Raw genomic sequence first — 20,387 nt, 5'->3', positions numbered from 1 at the left:
CACATTTCAAACAGACATAAGGGAAAACATGCCATAGCTAATCAGCAAAAATAACGAATTCTCTTTTTTTCAGTGTCTTCCTCTAATGCTTTTCCAGTGTTAGCTCAAGCTTCCCAGAAGGCAGTGTCATGACAGCTAGGCACCCTCAGCTATTCTGTGCAGGCATGTTAGAAGTTCTTTACATATGCTGCTTGCACATGCCTATACATACACAAAAATACACACAGTTCAGTCCCAAGAACAATGCAGCGAGGTGTGAGCTATTATGATTCCTATTTACAGGAATGGAAGCCAGATCTGGAGCCTTTAAATAATTAGCCCAAAGTCAGAGGCAACACAGGATGAAACCAGAGTTCAGATAGGGCCCCTCTGGTTCCTGAGTCCATGCTGGAAACTCTGTTTTTTATGAACTTATCCTAGTGCAACAATTAGATATTCCAACACTCAGGTATAGTTGGATTCTTGAAGAGGTTACATGTATCTTAGCAGAAGTTAGTTTTGCACAGGGAACACAGTTATAGAAAGAATGCCGACAGGGTGCCTGCCACCAGCCATTAGAACACACTCAGGATTAAACATTCACAACAGGAAATGCTTGCGATGGAATGTAAAGTGAGGAGGGCCAGACAGCAGCCTCGGTGAGGGAAAACCACATCCCACATGGGACACACTCAGTATTAGACAAGTCCCAGAGCAGGAGGCTCGAGGTATCCTGTAGCTCTGTGCCTGATTTTGGGGTCAGACTCTGGGAATCCTGCCTTGCCACCCACTAGAAATGTGACCCTTGGGCCCTGGGTTTCCTCCTCTGTAAAATGGGAGTGGTAAGATCAGTCTTGCAGAGTGAGGGCAGCTCTCTGAGGCCTCTCGTCCCCCGAACTTAGAACTTAGTCTTGCCACTTTTTGCTCCTGACCCTCCAGAAGGATAAAACCCTTTTTTGTTCCTCTCTTCCTTTCCTGCTCATTTTGACTTTGCCTCCCATCCTGGAGGCTGGTGGGATATCTTTACCCTACCAGTCCTGCTAAGGGCAGGCTCTGTGCCACTATTGCTGTCAACACAACGTAGTAGGGTCTCAGAAAACCAAGGATGATAACTAGATAGGTGGGAAGTTCTAGAGGAGGCTAAAGCTATGCTAAAGAGGAGAGTAAGCTATGTGCAAGGCTTGAGCAAGGCCAGCCTTGTGATTCCTCCAGGTTACTTCCCAGGGCCCTGAGGAGCAATGAGAATCCTCTCCAGACATCTTTCCCCCAATTCAGACATATCTCTTCCTCCTCCTCCTCCTCCTCCTCCTCCTTCTCCTCCTCCTCTTTCTCCTCCTCTTCCTCCTCCTCCTCTTTCTCCTCCTCCTCCCCCTCCTTCCCCTCCTTTTCCTTCTTCTCTGTCACAGCTAAGTCACCAGTTCTATCTAGATAGAAGGAACTCTACCTGGCCACACCACGTGATCAGAGACAGAATGAGGTCGACTTCAGCAGACTGAGGTCTCTGACCAGCTGGTCTTGCCTGAGTCACTTCCACTTCACTTGTGCTCACAGCCAAGCATCCAGGCAAAGGCCCTGGCCTTTGCCTTATAGCGTGTGGTGTTTTATAGGAGTCCCAATGGGAGATGCAGCTTTCATTTCATGGTTTTCTCTGGAACTCACACCCTCGGTTACACCCAAGGCAGAATACTCACATTCTGCATGGCCTAGGACCAGTCAGAAAGTGCTTGCATTAAGCCAACATCTTCCATATTAGATTGGCACAGAATAACTTCAAGACTCAGCCAGTCAGTCCTGTCCACACGTTCCAAGCTCCATGTGGCAGGAAGATTTGCCTGCTAGGGACCAGCCTCTGTGTCAAACCCTTCATTTGGGGGAAACAGTTAGAGACTCTTGCCACATTGCACATCCATGCAGGATGGACTAGGCTGCCTGCAGTGCTAAGAGGGCTAGCAAGGGCCAGAGGGAATAGCAGGCAGAGCATCCTACAAGCAAGGGAGCAGATAGAAGGGAGAAAGCCAAGGGCAAACCCAGCCTTTTAATATCCTGATGGAAGCTTAGACTCTGCCAAACATAAACCTCCAAGGAAAACCCTTTCTGCCTCACCCATTGGGACAAATTCCTGCACTGGGTTTTCATTGACCAGTGCCTCAGTTTCTCCATCAGTAAATGGGTAGAGTTCTCACACTTATCTTTTTCGTCAGTATGGGACCAAATGAGACAGTGAGTAAGTTCCATGCACAATGCCTACAGGGAGAGGTGCAATCCAACACAGGGGCTATTTTATCCACACTATGGGCCTGGCTAGAACCTGGTGCACACAGCAGCCGCTGGGCACAGGATTCCCGAGGGCCCCATTGCCTGCCTTCTGAGAAGGGGCCCCAGTCCAGCCTGACCTGACAGTCACAGACCTGGGGTGGGGGTAGGGCTGAGGCAGCTCTGTACAAGGACTCAGGCATGGGCCAGCCAGGGCCACTCTGAGTCTCAAGAGCTTGGGTTCAGAGGTCACTCATTGCTTACTCTACATGACCCAGGCCAGACAGTTGAAACTCCCTCAATCCATTCACCTTTGCATTTGGCTTAGCAAAGAGTGACCCTGGACCCTGACCAGGCAACGCTCAGCATTGTCCACCTGGCTACCCCGTGACTGGCACGGGGACGGGGGTGGGCAGGAAGCCAGGGAGCCAGAAGATTCCGCTTTGCTTGGTCGGCCCACACTAGTGGGTAATTCACCTACCTTCATGCTACCCCTTCTCACTTCTCCCACCCCTTCTCTTGGGGAGATCATTCCAGGGTCCCCAAATGTTGCTGCCCTGGGTGCTACTCCAGCTTGATACCTTATTTGTCTACCCTCTGTAGAAGCCCAGTGGCTGGAGTTCTGTCCTCATCAAAGCCCCGGCTGTGACAGTCTCCTGAGAAACAAATCTTGTTTTCCAAGGGGGATCCTAGGGGAGGTGGCAGCCTCTTCTGACCCCCACGCCCACTCTCTCTCCAGCTCAGAGCTCTCCTGATTTTCAGGGATCTCCCAGGACCATCCCTGGCTAGGCTGAAGGTTTGCAAACACGATATCACCTCAGTCCCTCTTCTGGCCTGAAGGCTGTCACTCAGGCCAATGCCAGAGAGTCCCAGTGTCTCAGCTTCTTCTGGTCTCCATTCTCTCACACCCACCTCTTCTACACTAGGCTGCACCACACTCCAGTATGACCCTTTCTCCTGGATCAGTCTGGTCCCCACCCCAATCCTTCCATCCCTATATGTCTATCCCAGTTCAAAGCTGCCACACCTCCCCAAAGTCTACTCCAACCCTGCAAACAACCACAAGCTAAACCCAAAGGCTGTTTGCTTTGTGTTGCATAGACAGCCCCAGTGTAGAGCAGGGTGCAGGGAGAAACTAGGATGTCTCCAGTCTAAAAGGGAATTCTCCCCCACAGACCCCAAGCATCCTCCTCAGGGGCTCCCACAAATGAGGCCCCACCCCATAGCCACTGATAATACTCACTTTGGCTCCTGGAGGGCCAGGTGGGCCTGGATTCCCGTACGGCCCAGGAGGACCCTGGAAGGAAAGGAAGAGGAAAAAGAAGATGAGGAAAAGCCTGCCTGCAGCATCCTGCTGTCTGCTGTGAGAGCCCCTTCCTCAGACCCCATTAGGCAGCACTGCCAGCTCCTCTGCTTCCTCTGAGAGAGAAACCCTGGGATTCTAGGGCTATACAGGCACATCCCACGCCTTATCCCATCATCCCATGCCCTACCCCTGATGTGAAGATACAGGAGCCAGCATTCAGAGGGTGCTCGGTTGGCTAAGGGCAGAGCAATCTTTGGCCTAACCTGTCTGAGCCCCTTGCTCCTGGACCTATACTGTTACAACAGCCTCAGGCCCAAGCTACATTAGCTACAGGAGTCTCTCCAACCTCCAGGTACTTACTCTCCTTGGCCCCAGTTGTCCCCAGCACCCACCCAGAACAGCCTGTCTATCTACTCTCAGAAACTAGATCCATCCTCAAGGCTTGACTCAGAGGCCATCTCCTCCAGAGGACCTCCTAGGACTACCCTAACCTCAGTAACCTCTCCCATTAGACTTTAGCAGAACCTTCGGGCTGGACCTCTATGGAGGGTAGACATGGTCCTTCAGGGACAAAGGCACCCTCCTACAGAGGGTCAGAGCCTTCCTTCTGACTGCAGGCTGCAAGGCAGTACTCCAATCATGGCTAGAATCTGTGTCCAGACATTCAAGAGACTTGGTCAAGGTCACACCTCAGAGGGGCAAGCATGCAAGAGTGGACTCTGCAGAGGCTGGGTACAGGCTGGTTTTCCACACCCTCTTCTACCCAAGCCATCGTCCAGGCCCCTCTGCCAGGGACCTTCTCTCACCTCCACTTCCTCCAGCAAGAACCCATCCACGGGTTTCCAGCCTAGTACCACAAACTCACAGAGGTGGGTCATGTCCCAGGGCCTTTGCCTGGAGACAACAGTCAGGAGTAGGTGGAGTGGGAAGGGGCATCTGGAGGGTCCACAGCTCCCTAAGGTTCTCATAGCCTTGTGCAGATCCCTCCTGCTCGTCAGTTGACTGCGTCTAAAGCAGCTTCCTCCCTGCTTCTCTGAGCCGTCCACAGCTGCAGCCTGTCTCATTCAGGCCCTGCCACCTCCTCCTTTATTCATTCCTGAACTGGGTCCCTTCCCTTCTCTAAGCACCGAAGAAAGAAAGAGTCTCCGGAGAGTCCTCAGCCTGGGGAATTTATAGTACTATGTCTGCCCTTCCTGTCTTCCTTCCAACAGTCTAGGGGTATAACAGGTTAGGACCTAGTCTAGGTTCTGAGCCTCACTCAGTCTGCACCCTGCCCCCCCCAGCCCTGGTCTCCCTATCCTGTGAACACCCCAAACCTGTGGTTCTCTAAGGAGTCTGGAAAAGCTCATGTGCTCAGTCTGCCAAGGATCTGAAGGTGTAGGCAGAGCACAGGCTTAATGGGGAATACTGAGGAAGGTTCCTTGAGCCTCACTCCCCACACACAAAGCCCCACCAGAAACAAGCATGGCTTAAAAGGTTAAGAGCAGCCACCTCTCCTCCTTGATCTTGGCTGTGCCACACACACCCTCACAGCTGTCCCATCTGCATCCTGCCAGCCACTGCCTCATAGGCGCATAGTTGACAGCGAGCCAAGCAGATTAATTCCATAGATGGAGTTTCTTGGAGCGGTGACTGGGGGCTTGGGGATTCCCCATCCTTCCTCAGGCTCAGGGAGTCTAAAGGGATACAGGGCTCTGTGTAAGCTAAGGTAGGACCCCGACCCTCCCAGGGCCCAGCACTGCTGTGTGCACAGAGGCACCAGGATTGTTTAACCCAACCTTCTTTTAGCTATGGGATCTATGGAATTTCCAATGTAGACACAGAGTGGGGCAGGTAGAGAGCCTGAAACATATCCAGAGTCATCCAACCTGCAAGGATGCTCCAGAATGTAGGGCCTTGTCTCCATTGGTAAGGAAACTGAGGTCAGAAAAAGGGATGGACTAGACTCCCCTAAGGTCAACACAGCTCCCTGGTAGGAAGCTTTCCTAGACAGTCACCCAGTGACTCTGCTAGGCAACATGTAAGATGGAAGGCCTATCTCCTACTGAGGCCAGATGGGGACCCAGGTCGCACTGATAGAAAAACCAGCACAATGGACACTCAGGAAGGTGAGGGGGCTATTGAATCGAACTGCCCAGGCTTAGCCCTCGCTCGCCTCTGGCATTTACTCTGACTTTATCTAATGGGGTTGTACCTTTGGGAGGTCTCAGTTTTCTCCTTTGTAAAATAAGGAGAACTCTAGCACCTATTTCCCAGGGTGCTTGGGAAGGCTGGTGGTATCATGTTCATGCAGGTTAAGCCAACAGAGCTCTGGGAGTGTGGCTGTGCCAGGCAAATTGCTAAGGCACTCCAGACAGGGAGGGTCAGCAGAAAAGGGGTGGAGTCTCATCTGAGCTGCAGATAGAGGACTTTGCATGGAAGAACTGCCTGGCAGAGGATGCTAAGAAAAAGCTGGCTGGTGGTCAGGCAAAGTCTGGGAACTGGGATCAGCTTGCCTGGACCTGGAATGTTGGGCCAAAGTGCAAGACCCTGACACCTGTATAGTTCCTAACTAACCCTGGGCATGCACCCCAGCAGGCTCTGCAGCCAAGAGAAAAGGCAAATCAGATGGAAGGTTCCAGAATTCTGGGCTCAGGGAGACACAGCCAGGTCTGGAAAGAAACAGGGTCTGAGTTAATTACATAACTAAAACCAACTGCTGGGCTTAGAGCTAAAAATATGTAGCAGGCAGTTTCCTCCTCTGGTGCTTGCCTGGCCCTTGGCATGAGGAAAGCTCAACCAGTCTGAGCTAGGATATGAGTGCCATTGGTCCCAGCCAGGAAGAGATAGAATTTCCTCTCAGAGGACCCTAGGCTTCCAGCATTTGGGAAGATCTTGTGCTGCAGTCCTGATATTGCTAGTCACGCCTTATCCCTGAATAAGGATGCCCACACTACCCTGTAGAGGCCACAGCTGGGTGGAAGACCAGCATAAAGTGACAGGCAGGTATCATGTATGGAAGTGGCTGACCCTCAGGCTTGTGCTTCCAGCAGCTACTGCAATCCAGCTGACCTTGAGCCCCACTCTAGCCTGGTAGTTCAGCCCTTCTCTGGGGCCACAAAACTGTTCCTTCAGACACACAAAGCCACTATGGCCAGGCAGAAATGGGAGGAGGCACCCCAGTGTCCCATCCTCCCACACTGGGGTTTTCCAGGTCAAGTATCTGCTTATGCAGATGGACTTCAAGAGTCCCTGCCCTGCCCTAGGTCACCATGCGCAGTACAAGTCGGAGGGCACAAAGTCATTATTGTCACATACCATGTGACAATGTGACCATGTGACACCATGTCCACCCCAAAAAGACACAATGGAAAATGGGTACAGAAAAGGGCAGGAAAAGGTCTGTGGCTCACAGTAAGCTGGGGTACCATGGGCAGTGGAATGCAAACTAAAGGTCATCCAGAGCCCCCAAAGGACACCCAGCACACCCTCACTTACCCGAGGACCTCTTGCGCCCGGAGATCCAGGTAATCCTGGAAGCCCAGGGGGACCCTTGAAGAGGAAGCAAGAATAGTGTGAGACAATGCCAAGGTACAGCAGAAAAATACAATCATTAGTTAATCAACAATCCTGTCCAAAAATCCCACAGCTATGAAGAGGAATTCCCTGAGTTCTCTGCCTTGGGGGACCCATGCTTATTGGGGTTCTCAGGCTCTTTCCCAGTTAGTGAAGCCTTGTCTTGTATCACTCAGCTAACTTGTTAGGGTGTCATCTCTTCCAGGAAGCCTCCTTGACCTCTCTCTCTCTCTCTCTCTCTCTCTCTCTCCCTCCCTCCCTCTCTTCCTTTGGGGAAATATCTGTTTGGAAGCCTGGATCCCTCAGCAAATGGCAGTCCCCTCAAAGGCACTAACACAGAAAATGAGTCATCCTACCCCCAGGGCTCTGCCAAATGTCTGATAACACAAAACAGCAGGCAAACTCTGAGCTCAGCCAAGTTCTCTGCAGAGCCAGGGCAGAGAAGGGACTCAGCCAAGGTCACACCAAGCATCCTCACACCACAGAGGGACATGGAGCACAAAGGGCACATGCAGGGACTTTGAAACAGCTGGGCTTGAGGTCAAATGGCCTTGCTGCCACTCATAGCTGGGTGTGGCCACTGATATCCTGGCCTGTGTAAGGGCAAAGGTCCTTGTAGGATTCCTTAAAGACAAGAGATAGTATGTTCCTACTGCCTCATCTGCCCCAGAGCCTGCACTGAAATGCCCATCTGTTCCCGTGGGGTCCAGCATCATCACAACTCCCTAAGAAGTTACAACAAACCCCTATAACTCCCTCTGCCTCAGTCTTCCAGGCTAATCTCCAGGCATATCCTTGTTCAACAACATTTAATGGCTCCTCACTTCGCACTGAGAAAGGCCCAGCTGGGAAGCGACTGAGATACACCTGCACGGTCTCATCTCAGCTCCCTTCGCAGGAAAGCAGGCAGTGGGCTGCTAACTCTGTTTGCATCCTGATTTTTGCACAGCATGCTGGGACTTCCTCTTGCCCGGGGTCTCAGCTTCTCCCTTTAAAATGCATGTAGTAACTAATGACCCATCTCTTCCACCCCAAAGAAGAAAATGAGATTAGCAAATGTGCATGCAAGAGACTGAGCCCAAACCCCTCAAAGGAAGCCAGGCTTTCTAGGAGTGCGAGGCCTGGGAATTCATTTGTTTCGAATAACCATCCACGAGATTCCAGCTTCCCTGCCCTGCCCTGCCCGAGTTACAATCAGTGTTAAAAACTGAGTTCATTCTGGCTGGCAATGGATCGCGCTCTCATACTGGGCAGCTCGACTCTGCTTGGCTCGGCTTGGCACGCTGGCCTGTGAATACTCCGGGGCTCTCTCTCCCTGAGATTCATAACCCAGATCCAGACAGTGAGATAGCACCAGTTAGTCACTGGTCACTGGACAGCCCTATGAGAGGAAGAAGGGTCACAGAATGGCCTCAGGCAAGTCCCAACCTGCTCTGAGCCTCTGGGTGTCCCCAGCCAAGCTGACAGTACCCTCCACCCAGTCCACATCGATTTGGGACTGGGTCCAGACCGTCCTCCTCTCTAGAGCACAGGATTCAGCATAGGCTGGAGGTCACACAGGCACAGCACCCTGCCATTCAGAGGTGGCTTTATGCCAGCGGCTTTCGCTCCCTCGCCAAGCCTGGGTTTCCATGGCTGTCCAATGGGGATAATAATAGCTCGTCGCCACGGATAATCTATAAAACGTGCTAATCCTCGTGCCTGGCATGAAGCTGATGCTCAAATAGCATGAGTTGTTATTTCTGCTAGGCAACCCCCCTGGGATTTCCCCATTCATCAGTATAAGCTACACACCCCTTGCTACTGTTTTGGGGAGAGTAATGTCTTTTTTTCCAGTAGGCCCTCCTCCTTGGCTCAATTCTCCCAGGCAGGTGACCCACAACTGGAGGGAAATGCACAGCCAGACGAATCCTGAGCCCTTCCAATGGGTTAAAAAAAAATCAGAGACAGATCAGAGATTCAAAGCATCTTGTCTAAGGCCACACAGCTAGCTGAGAGCAGAGGGACAGGGCCACCCTGGACAACTTCTTCACAGTCAGTGCTTGACAGTTGTCTCTGACTAACCATGTAGCCTGTCTTAAATCCCTTCCCTTCTGTGGCCACCTGGAAAAAGAACACACCCATCTTTGCAGGTGCTGGCATCTTCGAGTTGGGATTATCAGGTAAGGGAGTAATGAGACCATCCCCATTTGCCAGAAAGTCAAGCCGTGCTGAGGTTACAACTGCAGAAGCCTGGAGGTATCCTTCTGACATTTCCAGAATCTGACCTCATTTAACACGTCTACGCAGCACACCCCAGGCCAACTCAGCATCTATAGCTCATCTTGGGAAGGTCAGCCTATGGCCTGGCTCTTGACACAGCAATCCAGCTGAGACATAGCTACCACCTGCAGCCCACCAGCCAGGGACCTGGGTCACAGCTGCCCAGCCCAGCTGCAGCCATGTGCCTGCCAGACTCAGTGTTCACTTTGTTGGCTCGGCCAATGGTGGGTGCTCTGGCCCCTCTGCTCCATCTGAGCGAGGCCTGCCTTTGCACAGTGGAAAACGTGGCTGTTTCTTTCCAGGCCCACAGCCTGAGCGGGGGAGCCCAATGAATCATGAGCTGGGGTGGGATTTTTCCACTCCACACTGGAAACAAGGAGGCCTCTGAGAGAGCTTGTGTGGGGGAGGGGCAGGGGCCGCAGGCCTGTCTCTGTCCAGGGAGTGCAGGAGGAGGCCTGGGCCAGGGTGCATGCACACACACAGAGCCATGGAAACATGAAATAGCCCTGCAGGCTTCCCCTGGTGTCCTGACCTCCTGTAGCCAGTCCAAGGGGATCCTGCTCTTGAACAAGACTTCCCACCCGCTCTTTTTGCCAGATGCAGTGGGGCTCTGCACAAAGTGTCAGACCTGCTGGCATCTGCCTCTGTCAATCAGCAGATAGGGAGACATTCTACAGACCTGGGTTCTAGGGGACTCGAGTACAGGCCTGAGTGCATTGCTCTGGTTTGGGTGGCCTAAATAATGACGTCCTGGACCCTGGGACCCTATTCTGTGCCTGTCCCTTGATGAGACCATAGATGTCTGCAGAGCCCCCAGCCTCTGTGCTGGAATGTAACTTCTTGGGAACCCAGCTACGTGGCCCTAAATGAGTGATCGCACCTCTCCATGCCTCCAGTCTCAGCGTGTCCAGCTGCAAAATGGGAGTGTAATAAGCCACTTTTCTGAGTCCATGTGTACACTCTGGGCAGACTCTCCCCCCCCCCCCCAGAGCTCCTCTGTTCTCTGTGAGCCAACCTCTGAAGCCTGCATCCCTGGTTTCTTCACTCCCCGTCTGGTGGGCCCTGTCAACCTTGAAGCCCGCAAGGGGCTACTCGAAGGGAAAGTGGTACCTTCCCTTCTGCACATTTACTACTGTGTGACGTAGGCCAGGCTCAGGGATTCAGTTCTGAATGGGTGCTGGTAACACCTTTTCCTGTCCCTTCCACCTGGAGGTCATCTGGGTTTGACAGGTAACAGCCTTGGTTGCAAGCCCCCACTGGGTTCTCTTGTGCTACCCAGACCTTCAAAAAGTTCCTCCTGAACCTAGGGAACACTTAGTCTTACTGCATCCTCAGTCCACAGACACTACAGCTCAGAGAAGTTGAGTGATCTGCCCGCGTTCACACAGCACAAAGAAACTAGGAATTTTATCACCACTTGGGCTAAGAATAAAAAACAAAACAAACAAACAAACAAACCTGGGATTTTTCAGAATGCAAAAGCATGCATGCTTCTTAAGTCTACAAAACCCTGTCACTCCTTTGATGGGGAGTTATGCTTGACTTAAAGGATCCTGGCCTGGGAACTGAGACAACCTGGGCTTTGCAAGGATCAAATTGGTGCCAGAGATCTCCACTGAAGACTGCAGCTCATGACTTGGACTGATCTCCCCAAGGACACAAGAAATACAAGTGTTAGCTGAGACCAGCAGGCTCCTGAACATGTGGTTTCATGCTGTTCTGTGAAATAGATCCTGGGCATAGACAACTGCTCCGGCTTCTGCAGGTGACCTCACACCCCACCTGAGGACCATGACACATGCCCTCCATAGCCTCCCCCAGCCGCTGTTCTCCAGTGCTGATCCTAGAAGGGACTCTTGCCCTTGAGAAGAGTGAGAGATTTCCCCAGTCGCTGGTACTCAAGGAGACAGTCATACACGCTTCCTTCCTAAGACAAATCCCTACGTGAGAGGTGGAAGCCCCTACCCTAAGTTACATAGCCAGCTCAGAGGAAGTATGGGGCAGAATCAGGATTTGAACCTGGATCTGTGCATGGCCATACCCAGGTAGCATAGCCCCCCTTTGCTTATGCTCAGGCCGGAGAAATGAGAGGGTAAGGATGGGTGTTCATAGTCCCACTAACTCCATTTCCACATCCCTCCATACACCCCAAACATGGCCCTGTCTTCTCTCCACTTCTGGCCTGGAGAGAGTGGTTGTCTTCCTTCATTCAGTTGTGGTGTACCACATAGCCAGAGTCGGGACTCTTTGTCACAAGAGGGCAGTTCACCCCCTCCAACCCTGTGCTCCAGGGCCCTAGAGTGCACAGCTCGGTGTGCGGAGCTGTCTGAGCCAAGAGCACCTGGTTCAGGGTCAGGCAGGTGCAAAGGTTCCTTGTCTTGTTCTCCAGGTCCTTTGATCCCTGACTCCAGACTGCCGATTTGAGAACAGTGGAAACTTGAGCCGAGCGCTGATCTAACTGCAGAGTAATGCACACTATTTCCATAAGCTTCGAAATATGGTTATAATGAGCAGACTCTGTCCCCTTGGAGACGGGCTGGGTAAATATTATTCCTAATGATTATTAAAACTCATTAAGCATGTTTGCAAGACCCAGGAAGTCCCAGCATCTGCCACTGTCTCCACATTGCAAGGTGCCTGAGCCTCAAACCCAAAGCCCAGTGGGAGACCTGGCACTGAGGAAGGAAACCGCTGCACTGTGGCCATTGCCAAGGTCAGAGCAGGGACTTGAGCCTTCTAGAACCCCCATCCCTCTACTCCCTGCCTAGATAAACTGGCCTTCAGCCAGTTGGCTCTGGATGCAGTCCCAGGCAAGCCCCTGCATGTGTAATGTCTTTTCTTTGTCTCTTCCTCACTTTCCCTAACCCAGGCAATCCTTCCTCATCCTCAGCTCCTTAATAGGGCTGGATAGTCAAGCCAGGATGCCACCCAGGTAAGCAAAGCATACCGACAGGAAGGGCAGGTGGGAAGCTTGGAAAGTGGGGACCACGGTGAGCAGAGGCCACCCAAGGGCCACCACCCCTCCCACCCTCCAGGAGAGCCCAGTGGGCTAGACTTTCCTATGACCCATCCCACTTTTTCAACATCATCAGTAACTACTAGATTTCATAAAGAGAATGCTGCATGTGCCAAGCAAAACACATCCCAAGCTACTCATCCGTGACTTCTGTCCACAGCTTCCAGACAGGCGCACAGGCCAGCAGGGCCACAGGAGAAGCTGTTTGTCAGCTCACTCTGGTGACCTAGGTTTGTCATCTATGGTGGTCCGAAAGCCACCAGACCCTTGCATTGGGCTAGCAGTGAATTACCTTAGACCTGAGTTAGCTAAAACCCAGGGACTCCTAACCAACTCTGCCCCAATGGCACACGACTCTGCCCTAGGATATGTGACTGCTAAGACAGTAAGGCCAAGAAGTTGGGGCCCAAACTAGCTTCCCTGCCCCTTACTCTTTTCTCCCTCACCCTTACCAGGGGGTGCTCTCTTGAACCAAACTGTCCCCTAGACACCCACATATCCACCAATTAGCATGCAGACCCTACCCAGTCTTACCGGCAAGCCACAGTCTCCCTTGGAGCCTGGAGGCCCCATCAGCATCGGGAAAGGTGTAGGGCCCGGCAGGTGGAAGAAAGGGAAGCTGCTGCTGGTGGGCTGGGGGCTGGAGAACAGGAGGTGGGCTGGGGCAAGGACCAGGGCTGGGGTGGACGGCCGACTAGGCTTGGTTGTCAGGTCTCTTGGTGAGGCATCCCTGGCTGACTTCCCAGGGCTGAGAGGTTCGGGCTTCCGGGAGCTGCTCTTCTGTCTGGTTTTCTTGGAGGTTTCCCGTCCTGTGAATTTCTTGCTTCCAGCAGGAGTTGAAGCAGAGTCACGTGTGGGAGGCATCGTTCTAGGATTTCCAACACCCAAAGGAGGGAGGGCTGGAGCCAGTGTCTGAGAGCCCAGATAGGAAACAGGAGACTGGGACAAAACCGTTTGCTGAAGAGTTTTAGGGACACTGGTGCGGGCCAAGACCGGCTTGCCGGCCCAACTGGTCGTCTTGGACTTAGATTTTGCGACAGTGGGGAAAGTGAACTTCTTAGATAAGCCAATAGTAGGGCGCAGGGGCTGGGGACTGGGGACTGGAGGTCGGGGTGTCATGAAAGCCTTCTGGACAGGCTTCACCGTGGGACTAGAGGCTTTGGAAGGTGCTAGGTAGGAGGTGAAGGGTGCTGGCTTCTGAGTGGGTGGAATGGGCTTTGTGAATGAAGGGGCACCTGTTTTCTGGGTTGCATGGGGACTTTTCATGGGGGTAACTGAAAGGGGAGAAACAGAAGGCTTGGTGGGGGAACGTTTGGTGGGGCTAGTAGCTGTGATCTGCCTTGGCTGGGCAGCAGCTGGATGATAAACCCTGGTGGAATTAGCCAGGGAAGTTGACGAGGAGGGGGAAGGTGTTTTCCTGGCCGACTGTTTGGCAGGTGAAAGTGGGGTCTGGGAAGAGCTGTGTTCAGAGACATCTGGGTGGACAGTCCTCAGGGGCTTGGTGGGCATGGCAGGAGCCAGAGTCACTGCAAGTGCCCTGCTTACAGGCCTGGCCCCCAGGGTTGCTGGAGTTCTGGTCAGGTTCCCCAAACCAAGCAAGGCTGGTTCAGGATGCAAAGCAAAGGCTGGGCCAGAGTCCCAAGGAAAGAGGGCTCCCACCTGGGGACTATATGTGTCCACCTGTCGGCACCGCTCTCTCAGGTGGGCACAGTAATTGTGAGCGACCTGCGCCACAGGGTGGATGCTGAACTGACAGAGTGCACCTTCAAACTGGACAGCACGGGGGTTCACCTTCCCCAAAAGAAAGGAGCCCTGGGGGTCAAGCATGGAGTCCCTACGCGAAGGCAGTGGGACAGGAACCCTGTGCTGCCCACAGGCTGTCACCAATGTGACCGTGCGGCCACGCAACTCTAGGGCCAGGTGGTGCCAGCGCCCATCATGCACATCCAAGTCGAAGGCCACAGATTGCCGAGGCCCCAGGTGGATGATCGTCCTGCCGGGGAGGAACTGCAGACCCAGTTGCAGCTTGTGTTTCCTGCTGCGGATGGCAAAGAGGAAGGCATGGTTCACACGATGCGAACAGAGGCTCAACACCAATGCCAGCTCCCGCCCCAGGGTGGTGGGAAGAACACTGGCTGTGGGGGCCTGCAGCTTGGCCCGCTGTGTGAAGATGAAGCCAGATGGGAAAGGAATGACACCAGGGGGTGCGGGACTCCGGCCACCCCCGGCCTTCGTCCAGCTGAGGCCCAGCCGCTGGAGGACATCCACATCTGGGAGGGATAAGAGAAGATGGTAAGAGCCTGCTCTAGCAGGCTACAAGCAGCCACCTGGTAATCAGCTCGTTTCCTTGCACAGAGCCCTACCCCAGGGCTGAGGTGTCGCATTGCAAACATCTGTGACAGACTGCAACCTTGCATCCCAGGGTTGGGCTTTGTGCTCCTGTCTGACCTCCCGGGTCCTTCCTGGATCCACATCCCAGCTCTACTACCTCCTAACCATGTGGCCCTATAGCCTCAGACTTCCCATCTATCAGATGGGGTCATAGCATAGGACCCATTGCTAAAGGACAGTGAGATTAGCAAATGCCTTTTGGTAAAAGGACTAGCAATAAGTATTTTCAAATGACAACCACTGTCACCAAAGATAATAATGTTCACCAGACACCTCAAAGCCAGAGACACCCTTCTCCTCTACTTTCAGGAAGTTCTAGAACTCAGGAGATGTTCAGGGAGTCTAGCTGGTCTCACCATCTCCTCAGAGGCACACCTTCCCACTCTGGGTCTTTGGCTGGAGTGGGCTGAGGAGCTGGGCTCTGCTCTCAGAAGGAGCTAAAATCTGCTGAGCCTTCCTCCTGGGTGGCTTTGGAGAGCCCAGAGGATAAAACCAAGATACCTATGCAATCTCCAGTCTCCAGCCAAGCCATCCGTCCATGGTCTAGCCCATTCCCATCCTTAGTAGTTACATTGATGGGGCTTCCCAGAGCAAAAGAAGGGTTTGACAAGAACAAATTCAAATGTGCTCTCCATGCATGTAAACCTGGATCTCTCAACCATCCGTGAGGCAGAAAAACTCAGTGATCCGAACTGTATGCATGCATTAGATCTAACCATCTTCTGGGAGCTTTAGAGACCAAGTTTTCACACCATGTAGCCACATGTTCATGGAAAGGCATTCTGATCCACTTCTCTGAGTTATCGGATCATCTTTAGCTATCTGAACTGCCAGTCTCTACAAAGGCTGTCCCCTGACCTTGACCTCTGCCGGGAGTCATAAGTGCCTGGGTTGATGTCTGGGTCAGAAGCCTTGAGAACTTTAATGGTACATGTTGAATGTTCTCTCCTTATTGCCCTGTGTACAGAACACAGACCATGCTGGAGCCTGAATCCAGCACATGACATCTAACTGGTGGTCCTCAGCTGAAAACCATGAGCAGACAGGTAGGTGGATGGATGGATGGATGGATGGATGGAGAGATGGAGAGATGGGGAGAAAGACAGACATGTGTACAGATGGGCAGAGATGGAGGGGCCAAAGGATGGGACTATGAGGAGCACCTACACATGTTTATCCTCACCCAAGCCCTGCTTGAGTCTCTTCCTGATCCTTGATCCTCAGTTTCTCTGCCTGTAAACCTCAGACAGCATAATAGGCACCCAATGTCCTAACGATTCTGCACCCCAGGGTGCTGTACCCATAGCTTCATGATGGCTTATAGAAAGACTCTCTTCTGTAGCAGCTGAGGGCCTCCTATGTCACCTCCTTCCTGTGCTTTCTCAGACCTGCCACTCCCCTACTTCTAAGCTAAAGCAAAACATTACTTATGATTCTCTTGGTAGATCTTACTGGTTTTAGTCACAAGACCCTCTTATCATAAAATCTGCTCACTATAAACAACCTCAAGTGGAAGGAGCCACTTAGCAGGGGAGGGGAGCCACCTGCACACCCCACAGTGCTAGGGCATTTCTCAGGCCTGCTCTTGGCACACACCTCCACATCCTTCTCCACATGCCAGGCCTCCTGCCAGGTGGCCAACCCTAGAGACACAGCTGGCCGGGCCGGGCATCACACCGGACTACTCCCCATTCATCCTCAGATGGCTTTCAAAGCAGATGAACAGCCAGCGTCTGGGGAAACCCTGAAGCTGTTAAAGCACAAACAGTGACCCCTGAAGTTTCCACCCACTGTAGAAGACGGTGCTCCTTAGATGAACGAAAGCACAGCTGACAAGAACACAACTGAATATGCTTACCGTGCTCATGTATCTGCGTATCCGATTCTCTCAACCACCCTGAAGGCAGGAATTAGCCTAGCTAGCTGCGCTACACACACAAATTACAGCTAATAACCCTCTGGGTTTCTGAGGCACGGTTTGACTACGTGGCTCATACAAGCCTGGAACTTGGGTGCTTCCGGCCTCTTCCTCAAGTGCCAGGATGGCAGATGTGTGCCAACAGATTAGGCTTACGATATGGTAACTTACCCAGGCTGCTGTGCAGCTCACAGCCGGGCTGGAACCTAGGGACTCAAGCTCAGGGTCCTGGCCATCACCCCTCACGGTTCTGAAGCTATTTGGGTTAGTCAGGAGGCAAAGCAGAGCTCCATGCAGAATCCCACCGGGAGGAAGAGACAGGGGACATGGAATGAACCGAGGGCCTGCGCCAGGGTGCAGGGGCCGGCCAGCTGGCTCCAGCGAGATGCCTTTATTACATAAACCTGGCTCGGTACAGCTCCGGTCTCTCCCACCCCCTGCCTGACTCAGGACTCTGGACAGCTGTTCCACAAGCTTGGAAAATATGACACACGAACAAATGTTGCTGGGTAGCAAAGTCCCTTCCGGGCATGGCCCTTACCTCCCAGGGGTACAATTCCTACACAGTGGCCAAACCAGGCCATGGGGACTCCTGAGGTGCCTGCTGCCTGCCCCAGAATGTGGCAGACACAAAGAAGGGAAGGACAATTCACTTAAGAGATGCCCATTTGGCACAGATTTGGGAGAGTCTGGGTTTCTACGGGGAGTGAGGAGGCTAGCCCAATCGATTCCGGACAGCTCCCCAGGGACAACAAAAGCCAAGGGATGCTAAACAAGGGCAAAGACAATGTTGCCTTTGTGTTTCCTAGCAGCGGCTCTTAAGAAATCCATCAGACTGAAGCAAAGGAGGCACTCGGATCAGACTCCTGGGAACAGGGAGTCAGTCCTGCATGCAACCCTTCTCACCCTTCACAGATGCCAAGGGGTTGTTGGGCTTATGGTTAGCTCCATTCTCTGGATGGGAAAACTGAGCCAATGCATTTCAGCTAATGGTGTGGATGTCTGCTGCAACCTGAGTTCTCGAGTTCTCTTCCGCCCTCCTTTGTCTCCCACTGGACAAAGAAAAGAGAGAATTACCTTCAGGAGCTCCTTGGGTGGAGGCCAGGTGACAGGTAAATGAGACCAAGATCCAGGCGAAGAGAAACCCCCTAGAGACGGGCAGACACAAATGCATACAGCGTTAGCTTCCATCCTCACACCCAGATCCGGCTAGGGAGCCAGGAGGGATGGCCTAGCTCAGTTCCCTTCCATCCTGGTCTCATCCTAGAGTCCAGAAGCAAGGCATAGCCTTCAAGGTCAATCAGAGTGGCTCTCGATCCAAGGCCCCAGCCCAGCACCCTAGCAAGCTACCAACACAACTTTGCTTTTCACAGGTTCAAAGCCCTGTGCAAGACGTTGGGTGGCTAGAGTCCAGTCCCCTCTGCTCAGCCTCTCCATTTGCATTACAGCCTCAAAAGTTCAAAGAAAGCTTCCCCAGACCCTAGTCTATGGATAACAGAGCCAAAGATAAAAGGCAGATGAAAAAATACGAAGTCTGCTCGGATGACCTGTGCCCTCAAGGTGCCAGAGGAAGAGATGACCCACTTCTCAGGGCTCAGATAGCAGCTCATCACACTTTGTTATGAGAGAAGAAAACAGGGTTGGGGGCAGAGCCAAGCCAGATGCCCCCAGGAACAAACCTAGTTACCTATGTCTTCCAGGCTGTGTGACTCCAGATGAAGCACTAAACCTCCCTGAACCCTTCTGGTCCTAAGTAGCACGTACTGATACACCTTTGCTTGCAAACCAGATATGGAGATTAAATTGGCTCATGCATTAAAGAGCTGCCCTGGCTCAGCCAGAGAAGCCCTCCCTCACTGGTTGCTTTAACCCCGCCGCTACCACCCCTCTGCTGCATCCAAGAGTGCTTAAAGCTTCACTCGGTGGCTATTGCCGTGATAGGCAGAGGTGAGGATTAGATTTCACCTTCCTGTGGGAGCAGCCACTGGAACACCCAAGCCATTCAGGGCATCTGATTCCCAGGAGGGTAAAGGGAAGGCTGGGGCACGTGGCCAGAGATGGCGGAGATGGCAGCTGGAAGCTGAGCTGGGTGAGTGGTGAGTGGTGAGTGGTACGGGCTCTGGCTGGGGCACACTGGCCAGGTTCCTCTTCCAAGAGTAAAACCAGGCTGGTGTGTGCCTGGGGAACAGGGTAGTACAGGAAAGCCAGGGCTACTGTCTGCAAGTCTAGTCTCAGCTCCTTCCCTGACAGATCTCCCAACTTTCAAATCCAGTAGGAGTCATTATCAAGAGCAAGCACGACGTCAGCACTGTGCAGCACACCACCACCGGGCTCACCCACTCATGGAGTTCAGACACCGTATGAATACGGATCACACAGTGACTAGTTCGGAAAGGCAAATGTGACTCAGGTATAGCCAGTGAGACACATACAGTCTGGCACCTGTCAGCCACCAGGGGAATTATTTGGAAAGAAATAGAATGTTTTTCTACTGGCCTCTGTGTTTTTGAAAGAAGACATGCTGTTTAGAGATGTTGTAGCCTCTGTGTGTGTATGAGGTAAGAAGTCTCATGACCATTCGAGAGTGGCAGAATGAGAAAACTATTGTGAATGTCACCACACCTATGCTGATCGACCTTGAGGTTGTTCAAAGGGGGATGACCACTGAACCCTTTTTAAAATAGAGTTGAATTAAGTCTTCAGTCACTTGCAGCCTGAGGGTGACTAGGCGAAAGGGCTCTGGGATGCTGATGATAGCCCTGAAGTCTTCTCCAGCAGGCCTATGCATGGGTGACAGTTAAAGATATCACATGTCTGCATGGTGAATGGGGAACCACATGGTGTATCAGATCTCTTTACATGCCAGATGTTCATGTCTCACTAACTGAGGATAACTGCTAACAGTCAAGAGTGCCCAGACGCACTGAATTTGCCTTCTGCTATGGCTGGCTTTCAAAAGTCACAGGCAGCCTCAGTGGCCCTGGGAAGTGGGAACAGGCTATTTAGTTTGATTTGACAGAGAAGCCTGTACCCCAGCAAGGGCAGGTGCTTCCCTTCAAAAGTACCTTGTGCATTTCCCATATTACATCCCCATTCAGGAAGGCATGCTAAGAAACAGTGGCCAGGCCAACCCCTGTATCCAAGCTTAGACGGCTTCCCCACCAGGCCTGTATCCCAAAAGTTCCCAGAAGTTCCACAGTCAAGAAGCTGAGCCCCTGACTCTGGGCACCTGTACTCCCTTCTTGAGTCTGTCAAAGCTATATCACATGCACCTGTCCTGGATGTTTTCCAAATGACAGAGGAACACCAGGTGAGAGAGTGAAGGCACGAGAGCCACATATGTCCTAGATCATCTCTGGCTGTAGTTATGGGCACCCTAGAGGCTAGAATAGAGTACAAGACTAAGATCTCAGAAGAAAGATCCTGGAGACAGAATCCCATTGTCTTGTGCCATTCAGCTGCCTAAGGCCAAGCTCCAGACAACCGTCACAAATGCAGCCCATTTTTTGGGAGTTCGGCTTCTTTGCACACTGGAGGCATAAACTTCCCAGTATCCAGTACATCTCAGTGAGAGAAGGACCTCGAAGATCCCGAGGGACCAGATTCTATGCCTAGCAATCTTTTGAAGAGATGGTTAGCAAGAGCCCAGAGAGAAGGGACTAGCCCAAAGCCACACAGCCAGTCAAAACAGGCCTACATTTTATTTG

General features: G+C 52.5%; 1 protein-coding gene across 6 annotated transcripts in view; it reads right to left on the bottom strand.

The window, feature by feature from the left end:
- The window catches only part of Col27a1 (collagen type XXVII alpha 1 chain), a 119,720-nt gene that overhangs the window by 95,196 nt on the left and 4,137 nt on the right, over positions 1–20,387 (bottom strand). For all 6 annotated transcript variants that reach the window (XM_029476283.1, XM_021159800.2, XM_029476282.1 and 3 more), the window contains exons 2-5: positions 17,758–17,828; positions 12,906–14,641; positions 7,016–7,069; positions 3,476–3,529 (exon numbers count right to left, since the gene is read on the bottom strand). In XM_029476283.1, coding sequence (XP_029332143.1) covers positions 3,476–3,529; positions 7,016–7,069; positions 12,906–14,641; positions 17,758–17,828 — 1,915 coding nt within the window. The remainder of the gene's footprint in view (positions 1–3,475; positions 3,530–7,015; positions 7,070–12,905; positions 14,642–17,757; positions 17,829–20,387) is intronic.

Source organism: Mus caroli, chromosome 4, assembly GCF_900094665.2.
Source record: "Mus caroli chromosome 4, CAROLI_EIJ_v1.1, whole genome shotgun sequence".
In the NCBI taxonomy this organism is placed as follows: domain Eukaryota; kingdom Metazoa; phylum Chordata; class Mammalia; order Rodentia; family Muridae; genus Mus; species Mus caroli.
Note: the sequence above shows the minus strand (reverse complement) of the source record. Positions and strands in the feature narration are given on the sequence as shown.